This window comes from Gambusia affinis, linkage group LG24, assembly GCF_019740435.1.
Source record: "Gambusia affinis linkage group LG24, SWU_Gaff_1.0, whole genome shotgun sequence".
Lineage (NCBI taxonomy): Eukaryota > Metazoa > Chordata > Actinopteri > Cyprinodontiformes > Poeciliidae > Gambusia > Gambusia affinis.
Genome location: NC_057891.1, coordinates 2,484,090 through 2,502,207, shown reverse-complemented (window position 1 = coordinate 2,502,207; position 18,118 = coordinate 2,484,090). Strand labels below are relative to the sequence as shown.

Genomic DNA, 18,118 nt, shown 5'->3' with positions numbered 1-18,118 from the left:
TTGGGTTCTTATTAAAGCTGCTGAAAGCCAATGGAGGCCATTATTTCCTAAGGAGACGTGACCTGATGAAGCGTCGTCATGGAGACGAGGCTCCAACCGACTGACGGCTGTCAGACTGAAGAGGACGGTTCCTCTCTGACCCGGCCCAACAGAACCACAACCTGCTGCTGCTGCAAACCTCACTTTCATTCATTTCATCTAGATTTGTTTTTCTACAATCAGTCGTTTCTTAGATGTGATCATTAATGATGATTTAAACTTGTCAGAGTTTGTGGCTCGACTGGAGGAACAACATTTCATTCTGGATGTAAAGATGAGAATCAGAAATGAGAAATAAAACAATCTGAATCTTTACCAAACTGAAACATCTCAATCATTAATTTACATCATTTGAATTATTTTACTCATTTTTGTTCATCAAAAACATTTTAAAATCAGAAAAACAAAGTTCAATAATCAATAATTTTATTGGATAAATAGAGAAAACAAACCTCAGATTCTTCACTTTACTGACTGAACTCTCCAGGATCTCAACCAGAGGATTCAGATCAGATTCTACAAAGGATTGATCTCCCAGTATGATCTGATTTATTTCCAGTTCAGTCAGATCTGGGTTGGACTTCAGCGCTGAGGCCAAAACTTCACATTCATCCTTTCGGAGCAAACAGCCACCAAGTCTGTGATTAGAGAAGAAATAAAATCAGTTCTAATGAAATCAATCTGGATCAATAACAGAATAAAATATGATAACAGTGATGTCATCATCTGATCAACATCTGATCTTCAATTTACTGAGTTTGACCCCACAGAGAATCAGTTCAGTTCCTGGTTAAAGTCCAGGTTCTGGTTCTGGTTCTGGTCCAGGCTTCATGTCCTCAGACCTTCAGCTGCAGTCAGATGTTGAAGATCTTCTATCATCTGTGAAGGAAAGTTCAGTTTTCTCTGCAGCATCTGATGGAGCTGCAGCATCAGAGCCTCAAAGGAGCTGCAGCAGCTGATGAAGAGGCTGACTGAGCTGAATGAAGGAAACTACTGGAGATGATGGAGAGGAGGAGGAACTGCTCACAGCTCGGACTTGGACTAGACCCTTTGGCTCCATGAGATCTTCCACCAGGCAGGAAGTGAGTTAGAAATGAAGTGAGCAGAGCAGGAAGTCCAGCCTGCTGTGGACCTCTGGCATCTCTGGGTTTGTTTAGCCAATATCTGCTGCAGCATCTAGAATCATCATCATCATTAATAATAGTAGGATATTCTATAGAAACAAAGTTCCCAGCAGCAGGTTATTAAATGCTGCCACAGAGGAAACTGGGAGCAGAAACCAAACACATGATGCTCCCAGTTCTGTCTCCGTTCATCTGCTGGATTTGATGCTTTAACAAAGTAGAAAGTGGACAGTCGTCAACCTGCTGCAGCTAAAAGCTTCAGATTGTTCTGGTCGTCCTGCAGAGCAGCAGCAGAACCGGTCCTGCTGCTGCTTCAGGTCTGAACCTCTGTCCACTAATAATCGTTCTGTAGACTGTTGATCTGAGAGGAACTGGGACAAACTGGTTGGAAGAGGGAACCTTGTCTCTGCAGTGGTCTGTCCATCGTCTCAGAGGAACAAAGGTTTGGATGTCAGAAGAAATTGTTGCTAAACTCCTGAAGAGCTGAAGACCAAAACCCCTGGAGGAGACGGAGCGTTTGGGTCCAGCAGCATTTTCATAGTAAAGCAGTGAAAGTTCTCCAGTAACTAGAAGAGGCTGGGATGTCTAAAGAGTTGAAGCTCATGTCTCTCCAGGTCTTCATGGAGGACAGCTAACAGCTTCAACAAAGGCTGCAGATGAAGAGTTGATGAGGAAAATGGTTCCAGCTCTGGAAGCTCAGAGTTCTCAGAGCTTTGGGAGGATCTGACAGAAACCAGAACTTTTTCTGGACCAGACAACAATCACCACATTTTGGTCTCATTTACAAACTCAGAGGAAACTAGTGGGAGGAGGAAGAGGTGAGGATGATGATGGAATGAAGAAGATCAACACTGTTCACAAAGTTTCTAATTAATGCAACGGTTTATTTTAATGATTCAACTTTTCATTAAACCTAAATAATTATCTTATAAAAACAGTCAAAGATCCTAAAAGGTGAATTATGGAGTAGCGGCTCAATGAGTGAAGAGAAGTTTAAAGTTAAAAAGTCTCTGGTTGATTGGATCTTTAAGAGAAAACAGATTTTCTAGAGTTCTGAAGGTTTTTATTCATTTAAACATGAAAACTGATAAAAAGTTAAATATTTTTAAAATGATCAAAATGTGTAAAAACCAGAAGCTGCAGCTGTCCTGGATGATCTGAATGTTTAGATGTTTGAATGGATGAAATAATCCAGAGGATGAAGGAAGAAGTTAAAGACCAAAAACATCCAGAAGCAACTTGAAGAAGAAGAAGAAACAGGAGGACAATATTGCTGAATCAGCATTCACACAATGAAAACATCTGGACTCACCGAGCCTTTCTGCAGTTCCTCACAGCTGGAACCAGTCTCCGTCGTCCTGATTCTGATGTGTTGTACTTCTCCAGGTCCAACTCATCCAGAACCTCTGACATCTGCAGCATGAAGGCCAGAGCTGAACAGTCAGACTCTGAGAGCTTCTTCCCTGAATCCAGCAGCCGTTGGATCTCCTGATAAAATGAGAGATCGTTCATCTCCACCAGACAGTAGAAGATGTTGATTCTTCTGTCAGGAGAGATATCATCAGTGTTCATCTCCTTCAGGTTGGTGATGATTCTCTGGATGGTTTCTGGACTGTTCTCTCTCTGACCCAGCAGATCTTCTAAGAAGCTCTGGCTGGACTCCACAGTGAGACCATGAAGGAAGCGGACAAACAGGTCCAGGTGGCCATTTATACTTCTGAGGGATTTCTTCATGACTTTCTTCATAAACTCATCTAGAGATGTTTCTCTGTATTTTTCTCCCAGGAACGTCTGGATCACCTCTGACTTCCTGCTGGTGAAACAGTGGAGCATGTAGACTGCAGCCAGAAACTCCTGGATGCTCAGATGAACAAAGGAGTAAACTGATTTGTTGCGCGTCCCTCTCTCCTTTTTAAACATCTGAGTGAACACTCCTGAGAACAACGCAGCATCTTTGATGTTGATGTCACACTGTTTGAGCTCTTTGTCATAGAAGATCAGGTTTCCCTTCAGCAGCTGATCAAAAGCCAGTCTTCCTAGAGACTCAATCAGTTTTATATTGTCTTCAGTTCCTCTATCATACTTTTCCTCCTTGATTTTGAGTTGAACCTCCAGGAACTCTATGTACATCTCAGTCAGGGTCTTGGGCAGATCTCCTCCCTCTCTGGTCTCCATCAGATTCTCCAGAACTTTAGCAGTGATCCAGCAGAAAACTGGGATGTGACACATGATGTGGAGAGTTTTTGATTTCTGGATGTGGGAGATGATCCTGTTGGCCTTCTCTTCATCATCTCTGAATCTCTTCCTGAAGTATTCCTCCTTCTGGGGGTCAGTGAACCCTCTGACCTCTGTCACCATGTCAACACAGTCAGCAGGGATCTGATTGGCTGCTGCAGGTCGTGTGGTTATCCAGAGGAGAGCAGAAGGAAACAGTTTCCCCCTGATGATGTTTGTCAGCAGAACATCCAGTGAGCTGGACTCTGTAACATCAGTCAGGATCTCGTTGTTCTTGAAATTCAGATCAAGTCGACTTTCATCCAGACCATCAAAGATGAACAGAACCTGAAACGTTTCAAAGTTGCTGATTTCTTTGGTTTTAGTGAAGAATTTATGAATTAGTTCTAATAAACTGAACTTTTTATCTTTCAACATATTCAGCTCTCTGAAAGTGAATGGAAATATGAAATCAATGTTCTGGTTGGTTTTGTCTTCAGCCCAGTCCAGAGTGAACTTCTGTGTTAACAGTGTTTTCCCAATGCCAGCCACTCCCATGGTCATCACTGTTCTGATTGATTCATCACTTCCAGGTGGGGTTTTAAAGATGTCTTCTCTTCTGATTGTTTCTTGTTTCCTGGATGCTGTTTCAATCTGTCTGACCTCATGTTCCTGGTTGACCTCTCTAGTTAACCCCTCTGTGATGTAGAGCTCTGTGTAGATCTGGTTCAGAACGGTTTTATTTCCATGTTCAGCGACGCCTTCGTAGAGACTCTTGAACTTCTTCTTCAGAAACTCTTTAAGGTCACGTTGACACCGAATATCAAAATCTGAGGAAAGAGACAAAGACAGGAGAGGAGACACTTCAGCTGAACAGAAGGAAAACAATAATTTTTTTAATATTCTCAGAGACAGTTTGTGCATCAGCTTCAATGAATGAGAAAAAAGTAAATCAATAAATAAAAAGCTCAAATTTGATAAAAACTCTGCATGGTAAGAAAAACTATAAACCTGATTCTTACTGCACAGAGCTGATTAGAATTAGTTTTGATCATTAAAACTCTTTCACGGTTTTCTCTGGTTGAAGGTTTCAGTTAATCAGAGTTCCCACAGAGTGACCTCTGACCTTTGAGATTTATCAAAGTGTTTAATTTGAAATGCCATTCTTTTTGAACACTTTCTGAAAACTGGAAACAAAAAACCAAACTGGCCACTTTATTAGGTACACCTGTCCAGTTACTTGTTAATGGTTGGAGGTGATAGAAAGGTAGCAGGAGCCGAGATGAAATCTCATTACAGCCCATCTTCAACACATTGAACCACGAATGGATCCAAGATTAGTTACAATAATAGACTTTATCGGAGAAACATTTATTTCAGATGTAAAATCAAAATCTGATGTAAAATCTGACACTACTGTAGTTAAGTTTACATTCTGTGAAAAGAAAGTTGTGCTCATGTTTTTGTCTGATGCTTCTGTATAATTTATTTTAGAGGTTCTTGGTGCAGCGCACCCTACAGGCAAGGAAGGGAACAGGTTTTTCAATAGTTCGGATCATTAGACTCAATGCAGTGTGAACGAGAACTTCAGTAGCTCAAAATGTTACAACATTTTGGTCCCAATCAAACTGAGTCTACCAGACTAACAGATGTCAAAAAAGCCTTAAGATCAAAATTTTACACATTTTCTGTTGCACCTGAAGCTAAAGAGATTCTCAGTAGCACAAACTCCTCCTCTGATTTTCTATGTAAAAGTTTTGGCTTTGACTGCATTAATCGTCTGTCCTGTACTGACCATGCTGCGACCACTAACCACCTTTCTGTGATTGTATATATGCTCATGAATATTTACATCAATGGTTATCTGAATATATTCCAGGTTTGAGTTTGTTACTCTGAGGAACAAAATGCAATAAAAAACAGAGAAATGATGCAGCTGTGCTCAGAGTTCTGTCAGAGCTGCAGTTTGCACAAACATGAAAGACCAAACTACGTAATATTAACTGTTTTTGTTGGAGAATTGAAAGGTGACTAAACTCCTAAATATATATAAGTAAAGGAAATAATGCACTCCAGACTCAGGTTCTTTTGCTGCTTTAGGCGAGTTGGGAGATTTATTACTCTGTTACACGGATCCTAACATCAACCTTTTTTATACAATCTCTTCTTTACTGATGTGAGTTGGAAAGTTTCGACCAAACGCAAAGGAAGGGAGGGTCAGTCTGACCCAGAGAGAATCCTTTCGCAAAAACAACTCCATAAATAGTATTTCCTCTCTTACATACAGCAATAAATTTCTATAAGACAAAGTGAAAAATCTGGTTTCATTTGAGCCCATCAGAACCAGAACCTGGAGGTTCTCCATTGCTTAGTGTCGATGCAAACATCAGAAAGTTGACCACAGCTGTTTCTGTAGATTTAAGAGTAAATCTACAGAAGTATTTATTTTATCTCTGTTGGCTGTACAAGTTGTACAAAACTTTTTCATTAACAGTCATTCAGGGTAAAAAAAATCCCATCATAATCCATATTAACCTGTCAATTTATAAACTTGAATATGTTATAGTAATGACATGTTAAAATGCATTTAGTTTTCATTTGGTTTAATTAATTTTCAAAAAGCTGAACCCTGATTATTTTTTGACATTTACAAAAGATGGACAGATGTGAGATCGGAACAATAGATGTGAGTGACCACTCACCTGTATATTTAACAGTAGACCTTGGCTTACAAAAAGGAAATAATATATGGAAACTAAATTCAGGTTTGCTTAATAACCAGTGGTTCAAACAGGAAATACGGAAGGAAATTAGTTTTTTTTTTTTAGATCTTAATGACAATGGAGAAGTATCTCCATCGATATTATGAGACTCTTAAAGCGGTTCTGAGGGGAAAAATTATAGCAATGTCATCTCCCTTAAAAAGATTGAGAAATAAGAGATCAGAGGAATTGCGTAAGAAATTAGAAGATCTGGAACAAAAACATAAACAAAAATGTACACCAGATATACTGGAAGATTTAAAGAGAATTAGAAATGAAATTAATGATATGGAAACACAGGAAACTATGAAAAACCTCATGTTTCTTAAACAAAGACACTATGAAGGCGGATCAAAATCTATGAGGGTCCTAGCATGGAAACTAAAAAAGAAAACAGCAGAAAATACAATCCATAGAATGAGAAACCCTAAATCAAAATTGTTAAAGAACAAATTGAATGACATCCAGGAAGCTTTTGAATTATTTTACAAAACCTTATATTCAAAAATCCCTGGAGGAACTATAGAAGAAATTGATGAATATTTGAACTCAGTAGAACTACCTTATATGAACGAAGAACAGAATAGAAAATGACATCAGACATTACAGAAAAAGAATTACGAAACACAATAAGTAGATTAAAACCATGTAAATCGCCTGGATCAGATGGATACACAGCAGAATTTTATAAAGAATTTCAGGAAGAGTTGATTCCAATCCTCCTCCCTTCATTAAATTGGATTCTGAAAAAAGTTCAAACACCACCGAGCTGGAAGGAGGCAATAATCTCAGTAATACATAAAGAAGGTAAAGATAAACTGGATTGCGGATCATACCGACCGATATCTGTTTTAAATATTGATGATCGGCTTTCACTTGTCTGGCCATTATACAAGTAAAAGTAAAAGATCTCCATTGTCATTGAGATCTAAAAGTATTTCTCCCTTCCTTAATACATAACGATCAGACTGGTTTTATACGACAACGTCAAACACAGGACAATATAAGAAGGACATTACATGTTATAGATCACATACAAAAAATAAACTGAAAGCCATTGTTATCAGTATAGATGCGGAAAAAGCATTCGATTCAGTTGACTGGAATTTTCTCTTCAGGGTCTTGCATAAATTTGGACTACATAATACAATAATAAAAACAATACAGTCGTTATATAATAATCCCACAGCAAGAATTAAAGTTAATGGACATTTATCAGACAGAATTACTTTAGAAAGAGGGTCTTTAGTAAGAGTGTGCGTGGTCACCGTTACTTTTTGCATTATATTTAGCCCAATCGGTAAGACAAAATAAAGATATCAAAGGAATAATTATCGAAGGAATAGAACATAAATTGGCCTGTTATGCAGATGATATATTAATTTATGCAGAACAACCGTCCCACTCTCTCCCAGTTTTGATGCAAGTATTCAAACAATTCGGTCAATTATCAGGGTACAAAATTAATATTAACAAAACTCAAATGCTGTCATATAACTATACTCCACCACAGGAAATCCGAAACACTGGTACACTGACCATTTTAAATATCTAGGTATTATTATACCAAAGGACCTCGAAAAACTATTTGAATATAATTATATTCCCATGCAAAAAAGAATTAAAGAGGATATTACAAGATGGAATCTCACCCCTTTTCTAAGTTTTAGCTCAAGAATTGACTCGGTTAAGATGAACATATTACCCAGACTGTTATATTTATTCCAAACTTTACCAATTGAAATAAATAAATAAAAATTCAATGAATGGGACAAACTAATATCAAGATACATTTGGCAAGGTAAAAGACCTAGAATTGGATATAAGGTTTTACAGCTGGAAAAGAAAATGGGAGGTTGGGGGTTACCTTCCCTTAGAGATTATTATTTAGCAGCACCAGCAACAACACTGATATACTGGTGCGACCCAACATATAACGCTCAATGGAAGACTATTGACATAAAGGCAACACCCACTCCTGGACAGGCAATTATTGCTGACGCAAATCTACAAAGTTTTATAAATAAAATAAATAACCGGTGGATGAAAACAACTATAAACTATAGTTTAAAAAAATGCACTAGAGAACAACCTGGCAATCATTAAATGGATCGCATATGATTCAGACTTCCCACCAAACAAACTGGACACCAGGTTTAAGGACTGGACATCCAAGGGAATCACTGCTCTGTGCACAATAATGAACAACGAAATCTTAAGTGATTTTGAAACACTCAAGAGAAAATATTCTTTGGACAAACAGGACTTTTATCGATATTTACAAATAAGAAATTTTGTTAACTTAAAAATTAGGCCAATTACTGACAAGAATATAAACCTAATGGAAATTTTTATTAATGCCTATAAATCAAAAATTAAAGGGAAAATTATTTCACTTATCTATAAAAACCTAATAGATCTCAAAAACAATTCAACCCTACATATCAAAACAAGATGGGAGAAAGAGGGAAATTTAACAATAACAGAGGAGGAATGGATGATAATGTGGAGATACCGATGGACATATAATAAATCTCTACAATGGAAATAATTTGGATGGAAAAATCTGGTAAGATTCTTTATTACACCTGCTCAGAAACACCAGTATGATGAAAATCCTCCTGCATGTTGGAGAAAATGTAGAAATCAAAACGCAAAGCATTATCATGTCTTCTGGGACTGTCCAATCATAAAAGATTACTGGAAAGAGATAAATAGTCCCTTACAAGATATTTTTAAGCAGAACATTCCTTTTGAGGTCAAGCTTATGTATTTTGGCCTAATTCCTCAAGAGGCTTCAAAAAGAAATAAATATTTACTGATTATTTTATTAGTAGCAAGTAAAAAAAACATTACAAGAAAATGGCTATCACAAGACAAACCGACTTTAGACGACTGGATCGACATAACATTTAACATGTACAAAATGGAAAAAATAACAGCTTCTCTCAATCATAGGACTGAACAATCCTGTCAGTGGTGGCAGATTTGGGTAGAATATGTAAAACGTAAAAGATCTGACTTAATTTTTTCAGACTAAACTCCATTAATTCTCCTTGGCAATCCACTCTCCTATGATAGCTATACTTCATAATTACTTTATATGTTTTTTTTGTTTATGTATTTATTTATTTTATTTTTTTATCTTTGTTACGGTTTGTTCTTTGCATTTCTAACTTGATTCTTTTCTCCCTTTTTTTTGGTTTCTTCTTTCACTCTCTTTACTCCTTGCTTTATAATCTTTCTCAGGAAAGTGAAGTAGCACTTTTGTTTTGTCTGTTATTATATGATGGCCTACCTTATTTCAAATGTTGAAGTTAATCGTGTGATGTAGAGGCCTATGTTTATGTAAATGATACTTTCTTGAGAATCAATAAAGATAAAAGGAAAAAAAAGCTGAACCCAGAATCCATTGTCTCATCAAACATCAAGCAGATTAATATATTTAACTCTTTTTCTGTTAAATAGAGTTAAATTTGTCTTGACAGACTGTGTCTCACCTGGACCAGAGGAGTCAGAGGACAAACCCAGCTTGTTGGACAGAGTCGGATCTATGTGATGAAGACGTTTGATCATCAATCTACAGGCTTCATTTCCCTTCTTTCTCACAGTATCGATGGTCTGACGGGCTTTGTCTGCTCTGGTTTGGTTCTTCTGCAGTATACCCTCATCCTCCAAATCACCCAAGATGTGATCTGACAGAAGGCCATCAAGGAGACGTTTCAGGACGTCATCAGAAACTCTCTTCACAAACTCACTGCGAACCTTGAAAAGTTTTTCTTCTGCAGGCAGAAACAGAAACAGGATTCATTCAAACTGACGTCCGAGAGAAAAACATGATGAAGATCAACTCTTCATGTTGCTCCATCCAGATTCCCCTCAGAGTCTGTTGATCAGATCCTCAGGTCTAAACCTGTTGTTGTGTTTCTGCCTCATATCTGAGTGATGACACTGATTCTGTCTACATGAGAACAAATGAAGCTTCTGGTTCATCACTTTATTTCCACACTGCAGGAAGAACAATGAAAGAAACACATTCTAAATATAAAGCTGAACTATTTTAGAAAAATGAGAAAATTCTGATATTATTGCTAAATATTGTGATGAAAACATTGACTGATTGACAAACATTTTCATCACTGTTTTCTTTTCTTTACCATCATCATCAAGTCTTCATCTCAGTCTCAGAGCTTTAGGATCTCTGTCACCAAATGTTGGAATAAAAGACACAGCAAGTCTTTGAATCTGAGATGATAAATTAAATTCCTGTATTGAAGTTCACAAATCAAACATGTTTCTAAAAACCTCACAGCTGGTTATAAATATTCTGCAATTAAGACGAAACTAAAAACCAACAGCAGGTTTGAAGTCTTCAAGTATTTTAGTTTTTGAAGTAGATCAGTGAGAAATTATGTGGAATTGTCCTTTAGTCATTTTCTGAAAACACATAAAACACTTGAATATCAAAATTAAAATCTGGAGCTGCCCACAAATAATCAATTATTACACAATCATTATCTGATTGATCTCTTTATCCATCCTGTCTGCATTTCATTCCTCTTAACCCTGTGATGTGCTGGAACCCAAATAAAATTAACTGTAAGTCTCATCATATTGATCCTTGGTTAATGTGCAAAGTGACCCTTCAGAATAAGTGATAAATTGTTTATTTTTCTGAACTGGCTCCAATTAAACCAGAGTTACCAACACATAAGTTCCAGTTACACCAGCTGAAAGAATTCATCACAAAAACACTTTTAAACCTTAAATTTCCAAATCTCAACTAAAGACGTGAATCTGGTCCAACAGAGATTACAAGAGGCTCTGATTGGAGGAGTTCAGTCTCACCTGGAGAACAGCTGCTCTGATTGGCTGTCAGCCGTTCAGATCCTGTTCTGGGTCGTTCTTCACACTGGGGGCAGGAGGAGGGTCCAGATGGAGCAGACTGGTCCCAGTAGGACCTGATACACTGTCTGCAGAACCAGTGTCCACAGCTGATAGAGACCGGATCCATCAGAACCTCCTGACACAAAGCACAGCAGGACGGCTGCTCCTTCTCACCAACGCTGTTCTTCTCCCTCCTCCTGTAAAGACATTTCTTCATCAGTGAAATATTTCACTCTCAACAGCCTGGAGCTGTTCTACTGAAACTGAAGATGTTCATGAAGGTCCACCACAAACTGGAGACCAGAAACTGGGTCAGAACAGAACCTCAGAGCACTAATGATCTCTGGTTTGAAGTTCTTCATTGTATCATGACTGATACCAGTGTTCCCAGTCTGGAAGCTCCAGTGCTTCACTGGGTTTACAGATAATCTGAGTCGTTGCTCCTCACATTGTTGGTTGTTTTTGTTTTCATTCAACATTTTCATCACTGATTCATTCAGACGTTCATTCAAACTCTGATTTACTGACCAACATCCTTCATGACTAACTTTAAATTAACATCTCAGTAAATTAAGTTACTGTTTATTGAAACACTGAAGATCAACCAGTTAATATTATTTATTTTATATCTCTATAGATTCACATGAATCAGTTAGAATCAGTTTCTTACTTTCTGTCTGAGGGTCCAGGTTCAGTACTGAACTCTGGAGGTTCTGCTCTGTCCTGATGCTGATCTTCCTGATCTTCCATCTTCTGGCCTTTTGGAGAGAGAAACCAGAACCAGTCAGTCCAGTGATCCAGTTCCAGTAACTGTCCTGTGAAGCAGAAAGCTGGTTCCCATCATGTGTTCAGAGGATCAGAGTGAATCAGGTGAATGAATGAGTGAACATTTCCTATGAACTAGTGAACCTATTTAGCTCCCACAGTGGACTTGAACGCATCATGACTCTATTGCAGCTCTCTATGGAGGGAGTTGGTGTGCAGAAGGTTCTGAGGGAGCAGCAGCTCAGGTCGGGTCCACAGCTCTCCTCCAGACAGAACCAGGACCAGCTGGGGTCTCAGCAACATGTCAGCCTCTGTGTGCAGCTCTGCGGGATTTCCTCTCAGCTAAAGAGTCACAAAGCAGCTTTCAGGGACCACAGCATCCAGCTGAGGTACCAGTTGGACCAACTGCAAGGAATCCTGGGTAAAGAGCTGCTTCAATAGGGGGATGAAGCCCCCAAAGACTCAGCGAGGCCTGAAAAATATTTAGTCTATTGATCTGTCTCAGAATAGAAATTCAATAAAAAGAGGGACATTAATGAAACATTTTTAGCTAGAAACTGAAGTGTAAATAGTTTCTTACCACTGATATAAAATGTGTTTAAATTATTATTGTTGCTACATTTAAAGATATTATAAAGTTCTTTTAGGGGTGCACCATTGCAGTTTTCTGGCCGATCGCCAATCTTTAAAAAGCGTAACCTCCCGATTCAGATTTTAGCCAGAAGCAAATTCTTTTGTTGAGTTGGCAACTGGTTCTGGATCAGTCAGTCTGGATCTGGATGCATTTTTCCAGTTGAGCTTTGAGAGACAAAGAGTTTCTTCCTGCTGTAAGGAGCAACAAGAGGAAAACCTGGAAAAAGACCAAACTCAGTGAGGAGGAAGAGAAGAAATCTGTGGACTGCTTAAAGCTGGTTCTGATCCGCAGACAAGAAAACATCAGTTTCTGATGAACCCCAGACTGATGAGGGACGGAGTGATGCGTTTCACTTCCTGCTGATTTCAACAAGCAGAGAAACTAGTTTACAATGTTTCTCTGCTCTGCACATTTATTGCTGCTGACACCAAACGATGTAAACCGAGCGGCAGGAACAGGAAGTTACTCTGGAACAAAAATCTGACAGAGAATCAAACAGTTCTGACTCTTTTCTCAAGAGAAAGAGAAAAAAACTCACTGAGCTGCTGAGAAGTTTCACTAAAAAGTGATTTTACCTTCAACTCTGAGGGAGGCTTGATTTAATTCACTCGATCTTCAGAGCTTCTCTTCTCTTCCTGCTACTTGTGAAAAATGAACCCGCATTCTGGTTTAAACAGCAAAATATTCTTAGAAAAACGCGGAGCGGGTTTGTTTCAACTTTACAAATAAATTTGTTGCATAATTTGGAATATTTCTTCCTACATTAATCACCGTGTGTGAAGTATCTGGTGTTGGATCATGAAAAACGTCCGTCTTTCCAGAAACAGAAGACGCTTTGTGTCTTGAAAGCCTCTCATCTGTCAGTACAGCTCCAGAGAGCCGAGAGAGACACGGAGGGACCCGGAGAAGCAACATTTACCTCTGTTAACGAGTCAACGAGTTATTTCCATCCTGCGGCTCAAAATGGACGCTCTTCTGAAGGAGACCAATGTTGGTTTCACTTTCTTTTTTGACAGTCAAGTGACTTCTGTTTTCTTCAGCGTCTAGAATCAAAGTTTAATTCATCTGAATAAATATTAACAGTTCAATTTGAGTTTACAGAGTGAAACTAAACTAGAATAAAGAAAGAAATCTTGAACTTTTTCTGATTTTTTCATGGATTCAGCAGAAAACCAGCAGAACAAACTATTTTTATTTTTGATGGTGGATTATGAGCGCTCACTGCCCTCTGGTGGTGAGCTATCGTAACTACACATATTCATGTTGTCTCAACCAGATCATTTGTTTAACTTAATTTATTCTCATTTTCAATTTTATCGGTTCAAGTAAAATCAATTTCAATGAATGTTGTTAAAGAGCCACTGCAGGGTTCATAAATGGAAAAGAAAATTGAATTTACTTCAGAAAAATCTTCTCAAAATGATTAACTTTCGATAATTTTGAGAATCAAGGCCTGAAAAAATATAAAAAATGAAAATGTGCTGAGATCAGAGCGGGATGAACATATCTAATGGAGAAAAATTAAATATAAAAAGTTAAAATATTACTAGTTAATATTACTTAGTGTATTAGTTAATTGTATGACTGAATTAATATGTGAATAAACTTATTACACTTAAAATAATATTATGTTGCTGCTGTTAATTTCATTTAAATACTTTTATCTGTTTGTAATGACTATCTAAAAAAAGAAAATTATATAGTGTTGGTTGAAAACCTCAAAAGAATTTAATTTGGTGCTTTTGAATGAGCATTTCAGGGAGGAAAAAGGAAAACTAAAACGTATTATTTAATATGAAAGCTAACCGAAAATATTCATTAATTTCTGTAACTCTTAATGTGAAAGTACCTAACGGAAGTGAATATGGTATGTAAATTCTCTAGCTTTGCGTTTTGAGTTATTAAAATAACTCAAAACGCAAAGTAAATAACAGCTATTTAGAAACAGTAACGGCAGATGGAATTGTAGTTACCTTAAAAAAACAGAAGTTACATTTTATTCAGTTAAAATCCTTACAAAAATATTAACTGTGGGTAATTTTGAGAATCACAGCCTGGAAAAACTACAAACATTACAAAAAACATTAATTAGTGGTAAAAGTCAACCAGCTGAGATAAAACAAGCTAGAGGGAAAAAATAAATAAATAATATTAGAACTGAAAACTCAAGGAAGGTTTTAAAAATATTTTAGCATTGTAGTAAACAGAAGATTATTTACATTTTTGGGTTTCTTTTTAACAAGTTACTCACTCTATACTGCAATTTTGTGGTGACTCACTGTAACTACACACTAAAGTCATTCAGACGAGCTAAATGATAAAATTAAATAATGATAAAACTTTGAACGATTATTAGTGGACTTAAAGACAGACGTTGCTGTCCAGCATCAGAGTTTGGCTCCATCAGCCTCTCCTCCTGTCTCTCCATCAGCATCTCCTCCTGTCTCTCCATCAGCCTCTTCTCCAGTCTCTCCATCAGCATCTCCTCCAGTCTCTCCATCAGTTTCCTCTCCTCCTGTTAAGCAAACTAAGCAAGTTGTGCTCTAGCTATCAAAGTAAAATTTATATATAACAGGAAATAATTTGACTATTAGAAAGTTTAAACACTCCGAACTCCGTGGCTCGATTGGCTGTGGCATGTGCGACCTGCTGCGTTAGGATGAAGTTCCAAACACCTTAAAAATACACAAAATACATACAATGTTCATCCTATAGTCCTCCTCTACCCTCCTTTGGTCCGCCTCTCTAAACAAATAGCATCTAGTTACCTTGGCGTCGCTAGCTTAGTCCAATCAGCATCGGCGGCGTTCGGTCAAGCTCGGTCAAGCTACGTCTCTTGGCTTTAAATCTCAGGTGGATGGTTCTCCTTTCTGAACATGATCAGGTCTTTTTAACCTCACCAATGTGTAACACTTTAACAGGGGCCATTTTGTTTAGTTTTCTTTCCCTCCAAAGATTGGATCTCGGTGTAAAAATGTCTTTTGACTGTGATCACCTTTACAGGGACCAGGTGGTTTTACAGAAACAACATGAAGTGTGTCGGCTGTCTGCAGTCGGACCTTCAGCTCCAGGCCTCAAACTCTGTTTACATCAAACAGAAATGAAACAATCAGCTTCTGGTTAGTGGAGCTTTTAGATGATTGTCATGAATTAATGAGATTTTTATTTAAACAAAAACAGAGAAATAAAATCACTAACAGATGTAGTTAAACTAGAAACAGTTGATGAATAACATGAGGTCATCAGATAGTGACTGAAGGAAAGCTGCTACTGAAATACTTTACAGCAGCAAGAAGCAGCTTGAGACAATAAATTTATTAATATGTTTATAAATAATAAATGTCTGAGCTTAGATCTCATTTCAGACAGACATGATAACATCAATACTAACAGCAGATGGACTCTAAGCAGTCACAGTTGCTGATTACAAGGGCCGGCTCCATGTTGCAGGACCGGCAGCTTGAATACTTTTCCCTCTATTGTCAGATGCATCATTGGAAATGGAGTTTTAACGTCAATATTTTTCTTTTTGTTTCTTGAGATAAAATCTCAGTAAAACAAGAAACATTTTACTGTCCAAGACTCCAATAATTACTCAGAACTAATAATTCTTGATAATTACTAAAAGTACAAGTGTATGAAAAATTTTTCAAGTTTCTGTCGTTGCACTGTTCTGTTTAAGAGAGTAAAATGTTTATCCTGCTAGCAGAAGTTGTGTTCATATTAATACACACTAAACTATTACATCTGCAATATAACAGTGTGTGTTTTCTGCGTCTCTAGTTTACTGTGTGATTTTCCTCGTCGTCACCAACTTGCAACTCAAACGCAAATGTAAAGTTTGCATTCAAATAATGTCAGATTTTTTTATTTTTCCTGCATTATGTGCATTGCATGTATTCTAACGTTGGGCAAACGTATCTTGAACGAGAATATTAAAGAATAGTACAAGAAGTAATAAAAACTTTAATGTTAATCCTCACCTTCCGTTTCCAGCTTCTCTTCTGACCGTACAGGTGAGAGCTTCTATGATTGTCCTGTAGGTGGCGGTAAATACACTTGAAGTTGTTTTGCCAGCCGCCAGTAACACCCAGAAGAAGATCAACACCGGTTCTGTATTTCATTTGAAACTGATCTGCTTTGCTCGGTAAGTTATTGGCTTTCATATTTATTTGTATCATATTCTGAACAAACATCTTGGACCCATATAGGTTGTTAGTTGCGCTTTAAAAAAAGTGTAATTTTGTGCTTTGTCTTGCTTCGTAAAGACAACATGCTACCACTCGGACTTCTCAGCTTTGATTATAAGTTCTGGTTATGAGTTGTGAAATGTCGTGCACTTTTATTATTAATGTCGCAGTTTCCTCTTGTTCGCTTTAACGTCTTAAGGGCAGGAAAAGTCGGAGAAAGTCACTTTATTCATTATTCAGTTGAACCAAGTGGAAAGACACCACTTACTTCATTCCTGTCAATCACAGAACTGCGCATGTCTCATATAGTTGCACAATGATGACGTCAGTGAAGAGCGCACCATAGTAGGCCGGATCCTAATACTCACTCTGCACCCTACGCCGGTCTCCTGCAACTTTTAGATGTATCTCTACTTCAACACACCTGAGTCCAATAATGAGGTCATTAGCAGGACTCTGGAGAACCTGGCTGCACTTGGGAGGTGATTCAGTTATTGGATTCAGGTGTGTTGGATCAGGGAGACTCTAAGAGTTGCAGAACAGCGGCCCTCCAGGACCAGGACCGCCCACCCCTGGTGTACTCAGTCAAAGTCAAAGTGTTTTATTGGAGTGTGTAAAAATGTGATAGTACGCCTTGTGACGTAACTTCTACATCCAATAAAAGTAAATTACAAATAAATAACAGAACCAAATAACTTTCTATTCCACTCCCACAAAAGATTTGACATTAATTTCATAATTATGTTTTAAGTTTTCCCTGTAATGAGTTTCTGTAAATGAAACTCAAAAATAAAGATCAATTCCTTTTTTTGTGTGTCTGAATTTTTGAGACAAACATTTTTTCAGTTGCAACTTCATTAATGTTTTTAGAAATATTTTCAAAACTGGATCTTGTTCAAGAAATCTATTCCCCTTTTAAGTTGATAAAATTTGGTCTCACTGGAATGAAGAGTTAAATTATGATATTAACAATTTAATCCACTGGCTACATTTTCATTCACATATGCTGCTTCCTAAAAATCACCTCAGTTTTTAAAGTGAAATTATTTTAACGTTTAAACGTTGCAACATCACAAAATCCCAATTTTTATACCAATAATTAATAACTTAATTTAAGATTTGAAATTCATCTCATTTGTAACATTTTCTTTTCTCACCGTTAGTTTGTGACGATTCTTTATTTCTTCTTTTTTCTGCTCAGTTTAAGAGAACTTGATAGTAAAAAAAAAGAACTTTGAACATGAACGGTTCTGAATTGAACTGGTTCTGTTTTAGATGAATTAATTAGTTATTTTTTTCTCCACAGTTCAGAGTTTTGGGATGAACTGAAGATAATCTGCCGCCATTTCTCCGTCCCTCCTGGTTCTGGTTCTGGTTCTGATCGTTCGTCTCTCCTGGCGGTTCTGTTCGGTCCGTTTGTCCTCATCATGGTGGTTTTGTTTAGTCCAGTCGTCTGCAACCTTTACAATCTAGAAACATTTTACTCCTGCCTTCAACCAAAAA

General features: G+C 37.5%; 1 protein-coding gene across 7 annotated transcripts in view; it reads right to left on the bottom strand.

Annotated features, from left to right (window-relative positions):
• Positions 1 to 13,421, bottom strand: part of LOC122827031 (NACHT, LRR and PYD domains-containing protein 3-like) — a 61,204-nt gene extending 47,783 nt beyond the window's left edge. For 6 of the 7 annotated variants that reach the window (XR_006369923.1, XR_006369924.1, XM_044109524.1 and 3 more), the window contains exons 1-6: positions 13,001 to 13,418; positions 11,697 to 11,784; positions 10,988 to 11,223; positions 9,640 to 9,921; positions 2,476 to 4,207; positions 492 to 677 (exon numbers count right to left, since the gene is read on the bottom strand). Coding sequence is in view for 5 of the 7 variants with exons in the window: in XM_044109524.1 (XP_043965459.1) it covers positions 492 to 677; positions 2,476 to 4,207; positions 9,640 to 9,921; positions 10,988 to 11,223; positions 11,697 to 11,776 (2,516 nt within the window). In the remaining 2 variants the exon portion in view is untranslated. Of the gene's footprint in view, positions 1 to 491; positions 678 to 2,475; positions 4,208 to 9,639; positions 9,922 to 10,987; positions 11,224 to 11,696; positions 11,785 to 13,000 lie in introns of all 7 variants that reach the window. The other variant, XM_044109521.1, reaches the window with a different exon arrangement.
• Between the last annotated feature and the right edge of the window lie 4,697 nt (positions 13,422 to 18,118).